Here is a 19,652-nt window from a genome sequence, read left to right on the forward strand (position 1 = left end):
AGCTTTCTAAGGATGTCAGGGACAAGATCATAGACTTGCACAAGGCTGGAATGGGCTACAAAACTATAAGTAAGACGCTGGGTGAGAAGGAGACAACTGTTGGTGCAATAGTAAGAAAATGGAAGACATACAAAATGACTGTCAATCGACATCGATCTGGGGCTCAATGCAAAATCTCACCTCGTGGGGTATCCGTGATCCTGAGGAAAGTGAGAGCTCAGCCGAAAACTACACGGGGAGAATTTGTTAATGATCTCAAGGCAGCTGGGACCACAGTCACCAAGAAAACCATTGGTAACACATTACGCCGTAATGGATTAAAATCCTGCAGTGCCCACAAGGTCCCCCTGCTCAAGAAGGCACATGTACAGGCCCGTCTGAAGTTTGCAAATGAACATCTGGATGATTCTGAGAGTGATTAGGAGAAGGTGCTGTGGTCAGATGAGACTAAAATTGAGCTCTTTGGCATTAACTCAACTCGCCGTGTTTGGAGGAAGAGAAATGCTGCCTATGACCCAAAGAACACCGTCCCCACTGTCAAGCATGGAGGTGGAAACATTATGTTTTGGGGGTGTTTCTCTGCTAAGGGCACAGGACTACTTCACCGCATCAATGGGAGAATGGATGGAGCCATGTACCGTCAAATCCTGAGTGACAACCTCCTTCCCCCCACCAGGACATTAAAAATGGCTCGTGGCTGGGTCTTCCAGCACGACAATGACCCGAAACATACAGCCAAGGCAACAAAGGAGTGGCTCAAAAAGAAGCACATTAAGGTCATGGAGTGGCCTAGCCAGTCTCCAGACCTTAATCCCATCGAAAACTTATGGAGGGAGCTGAAAATCTGAGTTGCCAAGCGACAGCCTCTAAATCTTAATGATTTACAGATGATCTGCAAAGAGGAGTGGGCCAAAATTCCATCTAACATGTGTGCAAACTTCATCATCGACTACAAAAAACGTCTGACTGCTGTGCTTGCCAACAAGGGTTTTGCCAAGTATTAAATCTTGTTTGCCAAAGGGATCAAATACTTATTTATCTGTGCACAATGCAAATAAATATATATAATTTTGAATATGTGATTTTCTGTTTTTTTTATTTTTTTTTATATAATCTATCTCTCACTGGTAAAATTAACCTAGCCTAAAAATTCTAGACTGTTCATGTCTTTGACAGTGGGCAAACTTACAAAATCAGCAAGGGATCAAATACTTATTTCCTTCACTGTAAATATTTTTTTTTCTGTTTTCCATTACATTATGCGGTACAATAATTGGTGCCATGAAAAACTATAACTTGTCCCACAAAAAACAAGCCCCCATAGGGCTATGTCGACGATAAAATAAAAACCGGGTTTTAGAAGGCGGGGAGGAAAAAATGATAATGAAAAACATTTTGTTTTCCTAGATTTACCGTACTGTATGTGGCTGTATATAGAATTCAATCTTACCTGATCTTTGGCACGAGAGAGACACAGTTTGATGACTTCAAATTCTAAGAGTGTTCTCCTCTGAACTTCCACACGATCATAATACCGAGACAGCCTAGTCTGTCCTTGCTTGTTGACAATTAGGAAAAATTTTATCATCTCAGCCACTGAAGAAATAGACCTAGATTTGGACAAAGAAAATTAGTTATCTTTTTCACTTTCAATGGTATATGGATATATTTAACAATCTGTAGAACACAAGCCCAAATAAAACAGAGCAGGACAAAAACCAGTTGTCAGGTCGTAATAGCCACTAGAAAATTATCCCTGGCTGTCAACAGGAGCATCAAGCTCCATCACTCCCAGCAGAAGCGGGCACAGACCACTTCCTCTGGGCAGAGAAAGCACACAGTGGAGAAAACATAAAGACAGTGCTGTTGTGTTCTTCCTACATGGATCTCGATGCAGGAAGCTTCATACAGCTGCCAAATAGCGGCTGTTTTTATCTAGCTTCCAGCCAGCTCTGCACCTTGGTTTGTGTGGACCCAGCCCTATGGAGTGTTGTTGCTAACTTTTGGGAGCTGGCTCCTAGACCTGCCTGACATAAGGCTAGGGCTACACGGTGACTTTTGACGTGACACAGATCATACGGCCGAAAATCTCTTTGACGTGTTGCCTGCATCATAATTAATGAAAGTGAATGCAGCCACGTAGAGACCCATGCGACTGCGACAGTCGTAAGAAATCTAAACCTGATAGATTTCTTGTGACTGTCGTGTTGCAGTTACAATGTGGCCACATTCATTTTTATTACTTGTCGCAGCGCGACATGGCGATCTTTAGTTGTGTGACCTGTGTTCCGCCCTAGCCTAAGACTTAGCTTCCAAGTTTTCAGACAGTAGGTCCAAGTGTCAAATCACTTGCAAGAACCCAAAAGGTGCACGTTTCTATTTTTTTGCTCTGACACTTCTTGTTGAAAGGATTACTTTACTTTTGCCAGAGCAAGCCACACCTGGCATAAAAATTGTTAATCTAATTTTAGAGTATGAAGTTTGATTTCTGAATGGGATTACATAGAATTTTTCTGTGAGTTTCAATTAAATATGCCACATCTCAACAAAGCTGGAAAGACAAATCGAGCCCAACATATGAGGCTAAGCACCAGTAGAGTCGTCACAAAAGATCAGAGGAGAGTGGCTGGGGAGGGATAACAGGAGGAATCCGGACACTTCACATTCAGCGATTGACAATTAAATGGATTTATCCCAGAATTTTCAGACTTACCAGGGGAGGGTATAAAATAATAAACTAACAGGTACTAAATAGTGGAGGAATCCTCCAGCTCACCAGCTGTGTCCAAATGCGGACTGCGCTCGGATCCACGTGGCGGCACATGATGGAAATCGCAGGACAAAAAGAGAGATTTGATCCAGCGCTGACTTTTTTTTATAAAAGGAAACGATGTTTCAACTTTATTCTGAATTTTTGTTTAAAAAAATCTAATATGTGAAGGGGTTGCATTAGTTCGGAGCCCACGTGTATCAGACAATACTCCTGTCCTTACTCATCACATGCCATGAATAAGGACAGGAGTATTGTCCGAAACGCGTAGGCTCGCAACTAATACAACCCTTTCACATATTAGATTTATTTAAAAAAAATCAGAATAAAGTTGGAACATCGTTTCCTTTTATTAAAAAAAGTCAGCGCTGGATCAAGCATCTCCCTTTTAACGGATACTCACCATTTGAAACACCACCCGCTCCAGCGTTAACACCCTATTCGCGGCCGTTTCAGTCCTAAGAACTCCTGTCGTGGTAATGTGCCTCTGCAGTCAATCGCTGGCCTCAGCAACCATAAAAAGCACCCCGCACATCATTACAACACCTCCTCCATGCTTCATGGTGGGAACTACACGTGTAGAGACCATCCACTCACGTTTTCTGCATCTCACAAAGACATGGCGGTTGGAACTAAAACGTTTTGACTCATCAGACCAAAGTACAGATTTCCATTGGTTTAACGTCCATTCCTTGTGTTTCTTGGCCCAAGCAATTCTCTTCTTCTTATTGTTCCTCAGTAGTAGCCTTTTTGCAGCAATACAACCAGCAGCAGAGGTAACTCTTGGTCTTCCTTTTCTGGGGCGGTCCCTATGAGAGCCAGTTTTATCATAGCATTGGATGGTTTTCATAACTGCACTTGAGGATAACTTCAAGAACAAGACATTTTCTTGACATTTTCTGGATTGACTGACCTTCATGTCTTAACGTAATGATGGGCTGTCGTTTCTCTTTACTTAGTTAAGTGGTTCTTGCCATAATGTGGATTAGAACAGTAGTTGAATAGGGCTAAACACAGTATGGAAGTGTGTACCAATCCTACCTCTGCATAACACAACTGATGGTCTCAAACACATGGTAACACAAGTGCCAAATAAATATTAATAGTAAATTAATAAATAAAAACACAAGACCAGAAGTTTTGGACAAAATGGCCACGATGTTTATTAATGGTAACATTAATAATAAATATAATAAATAATTATTAAAAACACCAATAAATAACCAATTAGCTTGAATTAAATAAATGACCAAGTCCCTCCAGAATTAGCTGGGAGACTATACCCCATCAAACAAAACACTGCGACAAGCTTAACATTTTGTATTTAAGGGAGAGTGGGAGGGGCGCTGCTCCAGGAATTCTTGGACAACTGGCCCCGAAACAGCTGAGTGTCGGACTTATAAAGGGGAATTCTTCCTGCCCCAAGGTTGAATTAACCAATCAGGAAGCGTTCTAAAAGGCATGAGCCGCTTCTAGAATATTCTAGAACCTGCTCGAACATTCTGTTGAGCTGGCCTGTAGATGACCCTAATAGTTAAGAACCACCATGGGAATAAAATAGGGGGGTCTGACAGAACATACCCAACACCAAAAAACAAAAATACGTAAAAAAGACACTGAAATTGCTTAACCCCTTCGCGCTCAGTGACGCACTATTCCGTTGAGCTAAGTGCATCGTTCGCGCTCAGCGCCGGAATAGTACATCCAAGGGAAAATGCATTACCATTTTTCCCTGGTGTTTCATCGAGCTGTGATGCCTACTGTTTCCGACACCAGGCTATCACAGCTCAGTGTGCAGGGACCAATCAGTGGTTAGTTAGTTACAACCGACCAATAGCAGCGATCGCATACGTAATTTCCTGCTCTGACCTCAGATCCTGCCGCACTCGCTCTATGTTGGAGTTAGTTAGTCGAAGAGAGCGGTTGTGGAGAGAGTCAGAGCAGAGCAGTTAAATTTTTTTGGGGATTTTACCAACTTGTATCCACTTCCCACTCCTGTCCTTGTGTTCCCCATGTCATCCACATTTTTGGTCAGTGATCTATATCACTGACCACTTTTGAGTCTTCAGGGCCACATTTCCCTGGTCCCCGAGGATTATTATTTTTTTTTCTTTATAAAATACAATAATAAAAAAAGTCAGTTTAGAAAGTCAGCAGATAGCTTAGTATTAGGGTTAGGTAGTGTCAGGGAACCGTCAGGTATAGCGTCAAGGAATTTAGCATCAGGAATCAGTCACAGTTAGGTTTAGCGTCAGGAATCCGTCACCGTAGTTAGGTTTAGCGTTAGGGAGCCATCACTTTAGTTAGGTTTAGCGTTAGGGAAGTTCACATAAAATCAGTTGTTAGTGCCAGGAAAGCTCGGAATAATCTAGATAGGTTTAGTGTCAGGCACCCGTCACCGTAGTTAGGTTTAGCGTCCGGAAAGCTTGGAATAATCTAGGTAGGTTTAGTGTCAGGGAAGCATCGTCGTAGTTAGGTTTAGTGTCAGGGAAGTTCACATAAAATGTAGTTAAGTTTAGTGTTAGGAACCCTTGCCCTAGTTAGGTTTAGTGTCAGAGAAGTCCACTCGTTCTATAAAAACAAAAAAAAAGATATATAAATATATATATATATATAGATAAAAAAAGTTTAGATACTTAGTTATCTGCAGCATCTCAGCCAGTATTAGGGTTTGTTAGTGTCAGGGAATCGTTTTATATATATATATAAGAAAATGTTTTAGGTAGCAGCCTATTGCTTCTACCAGTGCTAATAAGAGTACTATTAAAAGTACTGTTCAAGAGAACACATTTTGCTGTATAAACATGTCTAAGCACACAATTTACATGTGTGACACATATTTTATTATTTATGTCCCAAAACTCATTTTCTCTTGAAGAGGTATATGCGTTCCTTGCCCCTGACTTGTCAGATGGCGAGACTCTCTTTTATTTATCAACCTCCTCATCCAGTGATGAAGAGGAGGGACCCCTTAGGAGACGCCCCAGGACCTCCACCACTGTTGGAACCCCTGAGAGAAGTTGAAACCTCCGAGCGAAGTTACCGCATTTGGACCACCACACCAGACAATTACGAGCCCCACATCCCTGAGTACACAGGCAGCCCAGGGGGAAAATTTAATACGGCAGGGCTCAGTGAGATGGACTTTTTCAAGTTCTTTTTCACGGATGAATTTATAGAGCTTATGGTGTCCCAGACAAATTTATATGCCCAACAGTATATAAAATAGAACCCCACATCATTTTATGCCCAATCCCACAGGTGGACTCCTGTAGATGCAGCAGAGTTGGGCAAGTTCTGGGGACTGCTCTTGAACATGGGGCTTCTGAAAAAAACGTCCATTAAGACCTACTGGAGTACAGACATCTTATACCACACCCAGATGTACTGCATGGCCATGTCCAGGATGAGTTATGAGGCAATACCTCGCTTCCTACATTATGCTGATAATGAGCAGTGCCCACCCCAAGATGACCCCAGTTTTGAGTTTTGACCTTTTGTATAAACTGAGACCCCAATTAGACCATTTCAGCGCCCGGTTTGCCCAAGCATACACCCCCGAGAAGTGTATTTCTGTTGAGGAGTCCCTGGTACACTTTAAAGGGAGGCTTCAATTCCACCAGTACCTGCCGAGTAAGGGTGGATTCACACGACCATGTTACGTCCGTAATGAACGGAACGTATTTCGGCCGCAAGTCCCGGACTGCACACAGTGCAGGGAGCCGGGCTCCTAGCATCATAGTTATGTACGATGCTAGGAGTCCCTGCCTCACTGCAGGACAACTGAAAACATGATTACAGTACGGGACAGTTGTCCGGCACGGAGGCAGGGACTCCTGGCATCGTACATAACTATGATGCTAGGAGCCCGGCTCCCTGCACTGTGTGTAGTCCGGGACTTGCGGCCGAAATACGTTCCGTTCATTACGGACGTAACATGCTCATTATCAGCATAATGTAGGAAGCGAGGTATTGCCTCATAACTCATCCTGGACATGGCCATGCAGTACATCTGGGTGTGGTATAAGATGTCTGTACTCCGGTAGGTCTTAATGGACGTTTTTTTCAGAAGCCCCATGTTCAAGAGCAGTCCCCAGAACTTGCCCAACTCTGCTGCATCTACAGGAGTCCACCTGTGGGATTGGGCATAAAATGATGTGGGGTTCTTTTTTATATACTGTTGGGCATATAAATTTGTCTGGGACACCATAAGCTCTATAAATTAATCCGTGAAAAAGAACTGTGTTCGGTCCGGGACTTCTGGCCGAAATATGTTCCGTCCACGTAACATGGTCGTGTGAATCCAGCCTAAGAGGGCAAGGTATGGCGTGAAAATGTATAAGCTGTGCGAGAGTGCATCAGGGTATACATACAAATTTAAAATATATGAAGGGAAGGACAGCAGTATTCAGCCCCCAGAATGCCACCCCTTACTGGGAATTAACGGAAAAATTATGTGGGATTTGGTGCATCCACTGCTGGACCAGGGTTACCACCTCTACTTGGATAATTTTTATACCAGTGTCCCACTCTTAAAGTGCCACGCTTCCAGAAGTACTGTGGCATGCGGCACTGCTAGAAAAAAACCCGAGAGGCCTCCCTAAGACTCTGCTTGGGCAAACACTCAGAAGGGGTGAGAGCAGGGCACAATCTAGCAGCAATATATTGTGTGTCAAGTACAAGAGAGATGTCCGTGTATTGACAACAATACATGGCCATACCAGTACCCATGTACCTGTACGACGTACCAGTACAGAGACCCCCAAACCAGACTGCATACTGGACTACAATAGGTACATGGGAGGGGTGTACTTGTCAGATCAAGTCCTGAAGCCCTGCAGTGCCATGCGGTGTGGTATAAGAAGCTGGCCATGCACATCATACAGATGGCATTATACAATGTGTATGTGCTACGTCGATGTACAGGCCAGGGGGGAACATTCCTGGAATTTCAAGAGGTGGTTATTAAGAACCTAATCTTTAGGGACCAAGAAGAGGGGGCACCCAGGACTTCTGGAAGCGAGGCTACACGCATAGTATCAGGGCAACATTTTCCATGAGAAGTTCCCCAAACTGGCAAGAAAGGAAAAAGTCAAAAGAGGGGAATAAGGAAGGAAACAATATATCAATGTGACACGTGTCCCGAAAAACCAGGGCTCTGTATGAAAGATTGTTTTAGAATTTATCATACATCCCTTGATTTTTAATTTACCCTGATGCACTCCGCACAGCTTATCCCCCTCATCTTTCCCTTCTGAGCTCTGCCGTGTGCCCAGGAAGCAGATAACAGCCACTTGTAGGGTATTGCCGTACCCGGGAGAACCCACATTACAGTTTATGGGGTGTATATCTCTAGTGGCACATGCTGGGGACAATAGATCGGACACTGACATGGCATATATATATAGAAAACTGCAAATCTCACTCTGCACCATCTGCTGCGCATTATCTTTTACACAGTACCTGTGGAGTAAAAATGCTCACTACACCTCTAGGTGAATGTCTTAAGGGGTGTAGTTTTTAAAATGGGGTCACTTCTCGGGGGTTTCAACTGTACTGGTACCTCAGAGGCTTCTGCATACATGACTTAGCAGCAGAAAAGCTCCAGTAGGCCAAATGGTGATCCTTTCCTTCTGAGCCCTCCCATGGGCCCAAACAGAAGTTTATTACCACAAATGGGGTATTGCCGCACTCAGGACAAATTGGGCAACAAAATGGGGTATTTTATTCCTTGTTAAGATAAGATATTTTGACACAAAACGACATCTTATTGGAAAAAAATTACATAAATTCTGTGAAAAAACTGTGGGGTTTAAATGGTCACAACACTCATAAATGAATTCCTTCAGGGGTGTAGTTTCCAAAATGGGGTCACAGTAGGATTCTCCCAAAAGTTTTGGCCCCTCTTCAAACCTGGAATGCTGCCTAATAAAAAAAAGAGGCCCCAAAATGCACTAGGCACGTCATTGCTTCTGGGGCTTGTGTTTTAGTCCACAAGCACACTAGAGCCACATGTGGGGCATTTCCAAAAAACGGCAGAATCTGGACAATACATATTTAGTAGTGTTTCTCTGGTAAAACCTTCTGTGTTACAGAAAAAAAATTAATAAAATTTTAATTCAGCAAATTTCACCTCCACTTTGCTTTAATTCCTGTGAAATGCCTAAAGGGTTAAATAAAACTTTCTAAATGCTGTTTTGAATACTTTGGGGAGTCTAGTTTTTAAAATGGGGTGTTTTATGGGGGTTTCTAATACATAGGCCCCTCAAAGCCACTTCAGAACTGAACACGTATCTTAAAAAAAAGACTTTTGAAATATTCTTCAAAATATGAGAAATTGCTAATTATGTTCTAAGCCTTGTAACGTCTAAGAAAACTAAAAGAATGTTCAAAAAACGATGCAAATCTCAAGTAGGCATATGGGAAATGTGAACTAGTAACTATTTTGTGTGGTATAACCATATGTGTATCACCATTACACATTCTATCACCTGCTCAACTAGGGCAGTTGTTTAGTACGCCACATGTCCCTGCCCCAAGATATATGTTGGCCTCACTACTCGTGAGCTCAAAACTCGGGTCAGGGAACATGTCCGCGACATTGTTTTGGCCAAAGAGATAGAGACTCCTGAAACGTTGAAACCTGTCGCAAGACACTTCAAGGCTCACCACTCATGTGATTCAACAAAATTCAAAGTAAGAGGAATTGACTGTATCGAACCACATATTCGAAGAGGTGACATCTCTAAAAACCTGGCAAAATGTGAATCCAAGTGGATCTGGACTCTGGGGACAATGCGTCCTCTTGGACTTAATGAGAATTTAAATTTCGCCCCATTTCTTTGACCATTGACCTCCAGCAGGTCATTTTAAGTATGTTTTATGTTTTTTTGTGCTTGTCTAATTGCCTCCCTTTTATTATAGATTATTTCTGATTCCATACAATCCGTAGAGTAACGAGCCATGAATGCTGCGATACGAATAATTGTCTACTTTTACGAAGAATAACACATATTATTGACATTTTATTTGTTATTTTGTCTTGATTGTTTCTTTTCTTAATTAATTTTTTTGTTTGCATGATATATATACAACACTTGTTTTCTTATATGATTTTATTTCTTTAGTATGTATATATATATATATATATATATATATATATATATATAAAATATTTCCTCATACACATACACTTTTGTGGTCACATATACACTTTATGTGGGTCATCTATATAAGTCTTACTTTTGGCTTAAGCCTTTTCTTAACATTATTCACTTAATTTATTATTTTTTATTTTTTTAATTTTGAAACACACAATCTAATAAATATTTATTATTATTCTATTTGTACATTATATTTATATAGATATTTCACTAATTTTGAGTTTAATAAGCGATATTAATTATTTGATATGTAAACATATGTTTGTTTTACTATCTCAACAATCTTTTATATACATTTTTTGTACTTTATTAATGTTCATAAAAATTATTTTACATATCTAATTTATATGTATCTTTTGAGTAAGATATTTAAATATATATTGCAGTCAATTATTCATTATAACTATGCATAGTTTTCACCTTTTATGTCTCAATATATATTATATTTTTATTTTCACTGTTTATATCACTAACATTTATTATATATATATATATATATATATATATATATATATATATATATATATATATATATATATATATATACACACGGTTTGTTACAGGTCTATTCAGACCAACACTCTATTGCGTTATTTGTTCGCTATAGATTCACTTCACACTGTTTTACATTGTTTTCTGCACGTATTTTTTACTCACTATATCATGCTCCTGAGCACCAAATGTAATATATTTTATCAATAGGCATAATAACATTTTATTTCACAGTCATTCAACCGGGTTCAGCTTGTCCAATTCTATACTTTATCGATATATAGGTTTCCTTACCTTTCAGTAGAGTTTGTCCGTGCGCTTGTGTCGGGGAGAGTGGTTTGGCTTCCCTTCGATTTGCGCGTCTGCATCTGGGTGGGCGTGTCTCTGCGGCGTCAGACGCCGTTGATCCACGCCCCCTTGATGACGCGCAGTCGGGGGTTTACGGCAGACCTCTTCATTCCTGCCACATGACGCCAACAGCAACAAACCTACTGTGTCATGTGATTTACTTCCCCTGTATATGATTGGACAGCTGCTTGTTTAAAGGGGAGGCCCCCGCTGGAGAGACGCCACCCCCGGACGAAGGCATTCCGCCGAAACGCGCGTCGGGACTGACGTTCTCTCCTTGCAGAGGGCCATTATGGGTATGTTGTGCTCCTTATCTTTAACACGCTACTCCGTCTAAACTGCTTTCACTTTCACTGACTGTACTTCACTGTCAGCTTAGTATTATATGACGGTCTCCAGCACCAGGTTGTTGTTGACGCTGTGTTTGAGCATTATCTCAGTCTCCCAAGATAGACCTGATCCTTTTGTGTACGTATTGCACTTTACATGTTATCATTTACACAAAAGCTGTAATTATTAATTTAGTCAGACTGATTGCCTCAGATGTATACCAATATATTGTTCATGCCATTGTCATCCATTCTTATATATATGTCCTCTGCAATTGACAGACGTTTTTATTCATGCTCAGCATGACTCATCTTTTAATATTGTTATTTTCAATAAAATTCATATTTTCTCTCATTTGTATTGTGTTAATTGTACCCTACACTCTATAGGTTGTATACCATATGCCTTACAAGCAGATGCATTTAAATTCTGAAAAATACAATTTTTACTACATTTTTCAAAATTTTGCAATTTTTGACAAATAAACACTGAACATATCGACCAAATTTTACTACTAACATAAAGCCCAATGTCTCACGAGAAAACCATCTCAGAATCGCTTGGATAGGTTTAAGCATTCCGAAGTTATTACCACATAAAGTGAAATATGTCAGATTTAAAAAATGGGCTCTGAGCCTTAAGGCCAAAACAAGGCTGCGTCCTTAAGGGGTTAAAGGGGTTTTCCCACGAAGGACATTTATGACATATCCACAGGATATGTTCAAAATGTCAGATATATGTAGGTCCCACCTCTGGAATAGGGCCCCCTAAACCCAGTTTTAGCTTTTTGTGCTCTCACTGCTTCCCGGCCACTTCCTGATTACATGGTCGGGAGTTACGGAAACAGCGTAACTCGCTGAGCTATGCCGATTCCGTAACGCCCATAGTAGTGAATAGCAGTTACGGAAGCAATGTAGCGTGCGAGCTACGCTGTTTCCGTAACTACTATTCAGTTCTATGGGAGTTACAGAAACAGCGTAGCTCATCAAGTTAGGGCATGACCAGACGTGGCGTATTTCTTCTGCCACAGTCCGCATCAATGTCGCACATAATCTGCGTTGCAGATTCTGTTGCGGCTCTGCCTAAAATGGGCATTAAATTGATGCGGACTAGCCGTTGCGTATTGAGGTGAAAGTACTTCCCTTCTCTCTATCAGTGCAGGATAGAGAGAAGGGACAGCCCTTTCCCTAGTAAAAGTAATTCATACTTACCCGGCCGTTGTCTTGGTGACGCGTCCCTCTTTCAACATCCAGCCCGACCTCCCTGGATGACGCGGCAGTCCATGTGACCGCTGCAGACTGTGATTGGCTGTAGCCGTCACTTGGACTGAAACGTCATCCCGGGAGGCCGGACTGGAGGAAGAAACAGGGAGTTCTCGGTAAGTAGGAACTTCTATTTTTTTTAAAGGTTGATGTATATTGTGATCGGAAGTCACTGTCCAGGGTGCTGAAACAGTTACTGCCGATCGTTTAACTCTTTCAGCACCCTGGACAGTGACTATTTACTGACGTCGCCTAGCAACGCTCCCGTAATTACGGGTCCACACACGTAGTCACCCGTAATTACGGGGGCCCCATTGACTTCCTCAGTCTGGCTGTAGACCTAGAAATACATAGGTCCAGCCAGAATGAAAAACTATCATGTTCGTAAAACCAATACGCTACGCAGCACACATAACATCTACGGACTTCATTGCGGAATTTTGACTCTCCATTGAAGTCAATGGAGAAATTCCGCAATGAGTCTGCAACAAGTCCGCTACACGTCCGCAACAGCCAGTGTATGCTGCGGACACCAAATTCCGCACCCCAGCCTATGCTCCGCAGCGGAATTTTCCACAACGTGTAAACGAACCTCACCAAAAAGCTGTGGAAAGCAATGGAGAAACGTGTACGCTGCGGATTTCCGCAGCGGAATTCCAGAGCAATTCCGCAACGTCTGGTCATTTTCAAGTCTGCAGCATGCCCTATCTGTTGTGGAAATGTTGCAGATTTTCACCTCGGATTTCATTTATTACAATGCAAGGAATGAAAATCCATGGCTAATTTCTGCACCAAAAAGAACGAAATACTTCCGTATTTTATTGCAGATTTTGGTACAGATATTTGGGCCAGTTACACAGTGTAATTTTTACGCAATGTGTGAACATAGACTCAGTGAATCACTTCATCTGCAATTCTGTAATATAATCCCAATATCAAAATCGCTTCTGGAGGCCGAACTATTAGTATTCTTTAACAATATGTATTAAAAAAAAATTATATATATTTTTCATGCCCGGTCTTCTTTTATTTTATTTTTACTTTTTGGCTTGGCTTTTTGGAGTCACGAGTGTGTAAAGTGTTGAAAATAGTATTTGACGCAGATGAGTGCACCACTTATTAGCCGCAATTACATTGTTTTATAAAAGTTTTGATTTATAGAGGTTTCAAAAATGAATAATACAGATGTCCTCGTCTTTTATATTTAATTTTATAGCTAAATACTGTTAAAGGGGTTATCCAGTCGATAAAAATCTATGGCCTATCCTAGGATAGGCAATTAATAGCTGACGGGTTAGGGTCCGACTCCCAGGACTCCCACCGATCAGGTGTTTTGAAGGGGCCGCAGCGCTCGTTCACAGCGCTTCATTTCTTCTTGCTCACTGTGAATCGTCGACACGGATGTAGCGGCGATTCACAGGTATTGCAGCCTTTTCTACCATTGTCCGTGTTTCAGTTTATGAAGGCCGATTGTGACCTGTTTTGCATCAGTTTTTTAAAAACGGATGAATTTCATGTGTAGATAATTCCCCAGTGCCCTCTGTAGATAGCTTCACCCAGCCCCCTGTAGTTAGTGCCACTCATACAACTCTGTAGGTAGTGCCACCCACCGCACCTCCAGTGGGAGCCCCTGACGTCACAGTTCATGTATGAAAAGGGACATCAGGGGCTCCCTTTAGGAGCGGAATCTCTGGCCAGAGCATTGCCGAAGTTCTGGCAGATAATATTGCATGAGAAACTGATGTGCTAATCTGCCGTTTCACTACACATGCCTCTGAAGAAACGTTCTATAAAAATTAAGGACGTGGAAACGCATTAGGCGTTCAATTTTGTTCAGTATGAATGCACACTCTTGTTATCGTGCGTAAAATATTCATCAGATGTGAATGCACACTACTACTATAGGTGTTACGCTGCTACCGAGGAGTGTGAATGCACACTACCTGTATGTGCTGGTGCTCATTTCAGCAATAATGCACACTCTGTCGTAGGTCTTTCTAATTAGTGTGACTGCACACTTAGTATACCATATATATCTAGTGTGAATGCATACTTAGTATACCATATCTATCTGGTGTGAATGCACACTTAGTATACCATATCTATCTGGTGTGAATGCACAATTAGTATACCATAACTATCTGGTGTGAATGCACACTTAGTATACCATATCGATCTGGTGTGACTGCACACTTAGTATACCATATCTATCTGGTGTTAATGCACACTTAGTATACCATATCTATCTGGTGTGAATGCACACTTAGTATACTATATCTATCTGGTGTGAATGCACACTTAGTATACTATATCTATCTGGTGTGAATGCACACTTAGTATATCATAGCTATCTATCTGGTGTGAATGCACACTTAGTATACCATATCTATCTGGTGTGAATGCACACTTAGTATACCATATCTATCTGGTGTGAATGCACACTTAGTATATCATATCTATCTGGTGTGAATGCATACTTAATATACCATATCTATCTGATGTGAATGCATACTTAGCATATCATATCTATCTAGTGTGAATGCACACTTTTGTCTAAATGTACAGTCCCTTGTGAGTGTGAATGCACACTACTGCTCTAGGTGCTGTACTGCTATCTATGGGTGCTAATGCATAAGAAATGTATGTGCTGTGTCCTATTTCAGTGTGAATGCACACTGTGTCGTGGGTGTTGCGTTCTGCTACTGAGTGTTCATACACAGTCTGCTGCTAGGTATCAGATCTTTACTCGGTGTGAATGCACACTTTGTTATCTAGTGTATGTAGGGACAGATGTTATATGTTTCAACTAGATATTTGGAGTAGTTCCATAATAATTTAACCCCTTCAGGACTGAGCCTGTTTTCGCCTTGTGGACGTAGCCTATTTTTTCAAATCTGACATGTCACTTTATGTGGTAATAACTTGGGAATGCTTATACCTATCCAAGCGATTCTGAGATTGTTTTCTCGTGACATACTGTACTTTATGTTAGTGGAAAAATTTGATCAATAAGTTCAGTATTTGTTTGTGAAAAACACCAAACTTTAGAGAAAATTTGCAAAAATTAGCATTTTCTAAATTTAAATGTATCTGCTTGTAAAACAGATAGCAATACCACACAAAATAGTTACTAATTAACATTTCCCATATGTCTACTTTATGTTTGCATTGTTTTTTGAACATTCTTTTTTTTTTCTAGGACGTTACAAGGCTTAGAACTTTAGCAGCAATTTCTCAAATTTTTAAGAAAATTTCCAAAACCTATTTTTATAGGTACCAGTTCAGTTCTGAAGTGGCTTTGAGGGCCTTATATATTAGAAACCCCCCATAAGTCACCCAATTTTAAAAACTGCACCCTCAAAGTTTTCAAAACAGCATTTAGAAAGTTTCTTAACCCTTTACTTTAGGTGTTTCACAGGAATTAAAGCAAAGTAGAGGGGAAATGTACACATTTCTTTTTTTTTTTGGTCAGAAAATCCATTTTAATCCATTATTTTTCTGTAACACAGAAGGTTTTACCAGAGAAACACAACTCAATATTTTATTGCCCAGATTCTGCAGTTTTTTTAAAATATCCCACATGTGGCTCTACTGTCCTTATGGATCGAAACATCGGCCTTAGAAGCAAAGGAGCACCTAGAGGATTTTGGGGCCTCCTATTTATTCAAATATATTTTAGGCATCATCTCAGGTTTGAAGAGGTCTTGTGGGGCCAAAATAGTTGAAACACTTCCAAAAAGACACCATTTGGTAAACTACACCTCTCAAGGAATTTATCAAGGGGTATAGAGCATTTTAACCCCAGAGGTTTTTTTGCTGAATTTAGTGGAATTCGTCCATAAAAATGAAAATCTAATTTTTTTCCAATAAAACTTAGAAATTATCAATTGTTACAAGGAATAAAGAAGAAAAAGCACTCCAAGATTTGTACAGCAATTTCCCCTGATTATAGCAATACTCGACATGCAGTAATAAACGGCTGTTTGGACACACAGCGGGACTCAGAAGGGAAGGAGCGCTATTTGGCTTTTGAAACTCAAGTTTGCTGGATTAGTTTTCGAGTGTAATGTCACATTTGCAAAGCCCCTGCGGGACCAAATCAGTGTACATCCCCCAGAAGTGACCCCATTTGGGAAACTACAGCCATAAAAAGAATTTATCTAGGGGTATAGTAAGAATTTTGATCCCATAGGTTTTTTTGCTGAATTTAGTGGAATTAGGCCATGAAAACTTCTATTGTTTTTTAATCTTTTTTTTTTTACGGCGTTCACCGTGCGCTATAAATGCCATTTTTTATTTATTCTGCGGGTCGATGCGATTACGGCAATACCATATGTGTATAGTTTTTTTTATATTTTACGGTGTTTGCACGATAAAATCACGGTTTTAAAAAAATTATTTTGTTTAAGTGTCGCAATATTCTAAGAGCCGCAACTTTTTTATTTTTCGATCAAGACAACTGTGTGATGGCTTGTTGTTTGCGGAACTAATTGTAGTTTTTATTGGTACTATTTCTGAGCACATGTGACTTTTTGATTCCTATTTATTCAATTTTGTGTGAGCTGAAGTGACAAAAAATAGCGATTCTGGTATCGTTTTTTTATAATTTTTTGTATGGCGGTCACCGTGCGGGATTAAATTACATTGTATTTTTATAGTTCAGGCCGTTACGGATGCAGCGATACCAATTATGCATAGTTTTTTTTCTTTCTAATAATAAAGGACTTTATAAGGGAAAAAGGGCGATTTTTTTTAAATTTTATTATTTTGAAATTTTACTTTTTTACACTTGTACATTATTTTGGAACTTCTTTTTTTTTTACTTACATTTTTTTTTTTTAGTCCCACTAGGGACTTGTAGATCCAATTATTGGATCGTTGTTATAATACCCTGCAATACTTATGTATTGCAGGGTATTATACCTGTCAGTTTCACACTGACAGGAGGCATATCAGGTCCCCGCCTTACATAGATGGCAGACCGGAAGCCTTTGTTAGGCTTCCGGTTACCATAGCAACAATTGGCCCCTGCAATCGCGTAGCGGGATATCGATATTGTTGTAACAACTTAAGTGCGGAGGTCGCTATTGACTGCCGCATTTAAGGGGTTAATCGGTTTGGATTACCGCTGTGATCCGACCCGATGTTTTCCCCAGTACTAAGTGTCACGTTGGGTTCGTGGACCCACTGGGCCGTACCGCCTTGGCGGTATGGCAGCTGGCCAAGAGGGCACAGGTTACAGTCTATAGTTCGTATAGGGCACCTGTGGCAGCTCGGACAGTAGCAAGGCAGGCTCGGCTGGGACTAGGCAGCAGGTAGACGTCAGGCATGGTGTAGCATGACAGGCGTAGTATACAGCACATCACGACTTCAGCTCAGCACGGCACTTGACCAGGATAGCACGGGATACAGGAACAGGGAAACCATTTGCAAACAATAAACTTAGGGTACGACAACAACGCTCAGGCATGGGAGGAAGGGGCTGAGCCTTTCTTATAGTCCAGGGTGCTATGGGCTAATAAACATAAAAGTCCGTTGCACCCTACGGGACCCGGCCGAGGTGAGCGGAAGTGAGCGCTGGCGTCTCCTGAGGAGGAGACTGGGGCCAGCGCTCACAGATCCATGGCTGCGGGTGTCAGGAGGCGAGTGAGCCTGACGGCTGGCGGCCATGACACTAAGGCTGCTAGTAGCAGCCTGTACTGGGAGATGCCAGGCTGCGGGGAGCGCCTGTGTGCTCTGTTAGGAGCACACGTAGATTAACGGGCTGCAGGCACAAGGACCAGCTCTGCAGCCTGTTAATCTATGTGGGGTGGTCAGGAAGGGGTTAATCCAATTGCATTGGCATCCTTATCTAGTCCTACCTACCTGGTTAGCCTGGTATCTATAGGAATTATTGGCTTGATTAGCCCATTTTAAAGACATAATAAAATGAAAACAGTTTTTACGCGTTCTTGTCCAGGAGATATTATCTACTTTAGTTGTGAGAACGCAAAAATTCTATGACTATACTTCTGTAAAGGATCTGCCAGGCACAGCTTCGGGGTTAACGCCCATAGATAATCAGTCTGCACCTGCTTCTATGTCTGTGAGACTGACTCCATCTTCCACCACTCAGAGTGGCAAGCTTAGGAGTGGGAGAACCTATCACAGCCTGGCCAGACGGAGCTAGCTCCCGCCCTCTGTCTATTTATACCTGCCTTTCCTGTTCCTCCTTTGCTTGTGATTCTTCTCGTTTGGTTTCCTGGCCCTGCTGCAGCTTCTTGTACCATTGTCCTTGCTTCATATTGACCCCGGCTTGCTGACTACTCTCCTGCTCTGCGTTTGGTACCTCGTACACTCCTGGTTTGACTCGGCTTGTTCACTACTCTCCTGCTCTGCGTTTGGCACCTCGTACTCTCCTGGTTTGACTCGGCTTGTTCACTTCTCTTGTTGCTCACGGTGTTGCCGTGGGCAATTGCCCCTTTCTCCCCCTAGCTCTGTGTACCCTTGTCTGTTTGTCTGTCGTGCACTTATTGAGCGTAGGGACCGTCGCCCAGTTGTACCCCGTCGCCTAGGGCGGGTCGTTGCAAGTAGGCAGGGACTGAGTGGCGGGTAGATTAGGGCTCACTTGTCTGTCTCCCCACCCCCGTCATTACTCTATTACATTTCTCTATCTATTTCTAGCATCACTTTCCCTCCGGCTTTTCTGCAACACGCCAGAGGGAAACTGAAAGGGACAAATTACATATGTAAGCGGCCACGAAGAAACAGCTGAGAATTATTTTCAACAGCAAGAACAAGACAGCGAAGCACCTAAATTTACATGTTGTCTAATTGGAGACAATAAAAATAGCTCTCACTTTTCACCAAAGTTATGAAAGAGTTAAGTTATGAGAGATAATGTGAGACACATTTGTAGCTGGACTTGAGCACACATTAACAAGTACAGCTAGCAGGATATGATGGGATTTATAGTCCGACAGGTGGACGTGTAAATCCAACAACAGGCGTGAAAGCAAATGTGTGGGGCCATGTGTCACTATGAGCAAGTGTGGTCTGTGTTAGACTACCGTGGATATATAAATGTAATGCTCTAAGTTGTGTGGCATACATCTCTGCTGATCACCAGATTACAATTGAAGACTCAGTAGAAAATATATAAAAAGCATATTTAAAAAAGTGATAAAATGGGCTGCATTGTACATTTTACTTGCAATCCGAGTCCTAATACGTTTCCATGTAGATTAGACAAAAATCTGCTTGTAGATGAACCCTTTCAAGACAGCCATATGGCTATATACGTTTCAA

The 19,652-nt window shown here is 41.4% G+C and overlaps 1 protein-coding gene across 1 annotated transcript in view; it reads right to left on the reverse strand.

Moving 5' to 3' along the window:
- AP4S1 (adaptor related protein complex 4 subunit sigma 1) overlaps positions 1 to 10,852 on the reverse strand; it is a 47,572-nt gene extending 36,720 nt beyond the window's left edge. Inside the window, exons 1-2 of the mRNA XM_075844286.1 lie at positions 10,720 to 10,852; positions 1,451 to 1,610 (exon numbers count right to left, since the gene is read on the reverse strand). Of these exons, the coding sequence (XP_075700401.1) occupies positions 1,451 to 1,610; positions 10,720 to 10,793 (234 nt within the window). The 5' untranslated portion in view covers positions 10,794 to 10,852. The remainder of the gene's footprint in view (positions 1 to 1,450; positions 1,611 to 10,719) is intronic.
- Positions 10,853 to 19,652: the final 8,800 nt, after the last annotated feature.

This window comes from Rhinoderma darwinii, chromosome 12 (assembly GCF_050947455.1).
Source record: "Rhinoderma darwinii isolate aRhiDar2 chromosome 12, aRhiDar2.hap1, whole genome shotgun sequence".
NCBI classification, from domain to species: Eukaryota; Metazoa; Chordata; class Amphibia; order Anura; family Rhinodermatidae; genus Rhinoderma; species Rhinoderma darwinii.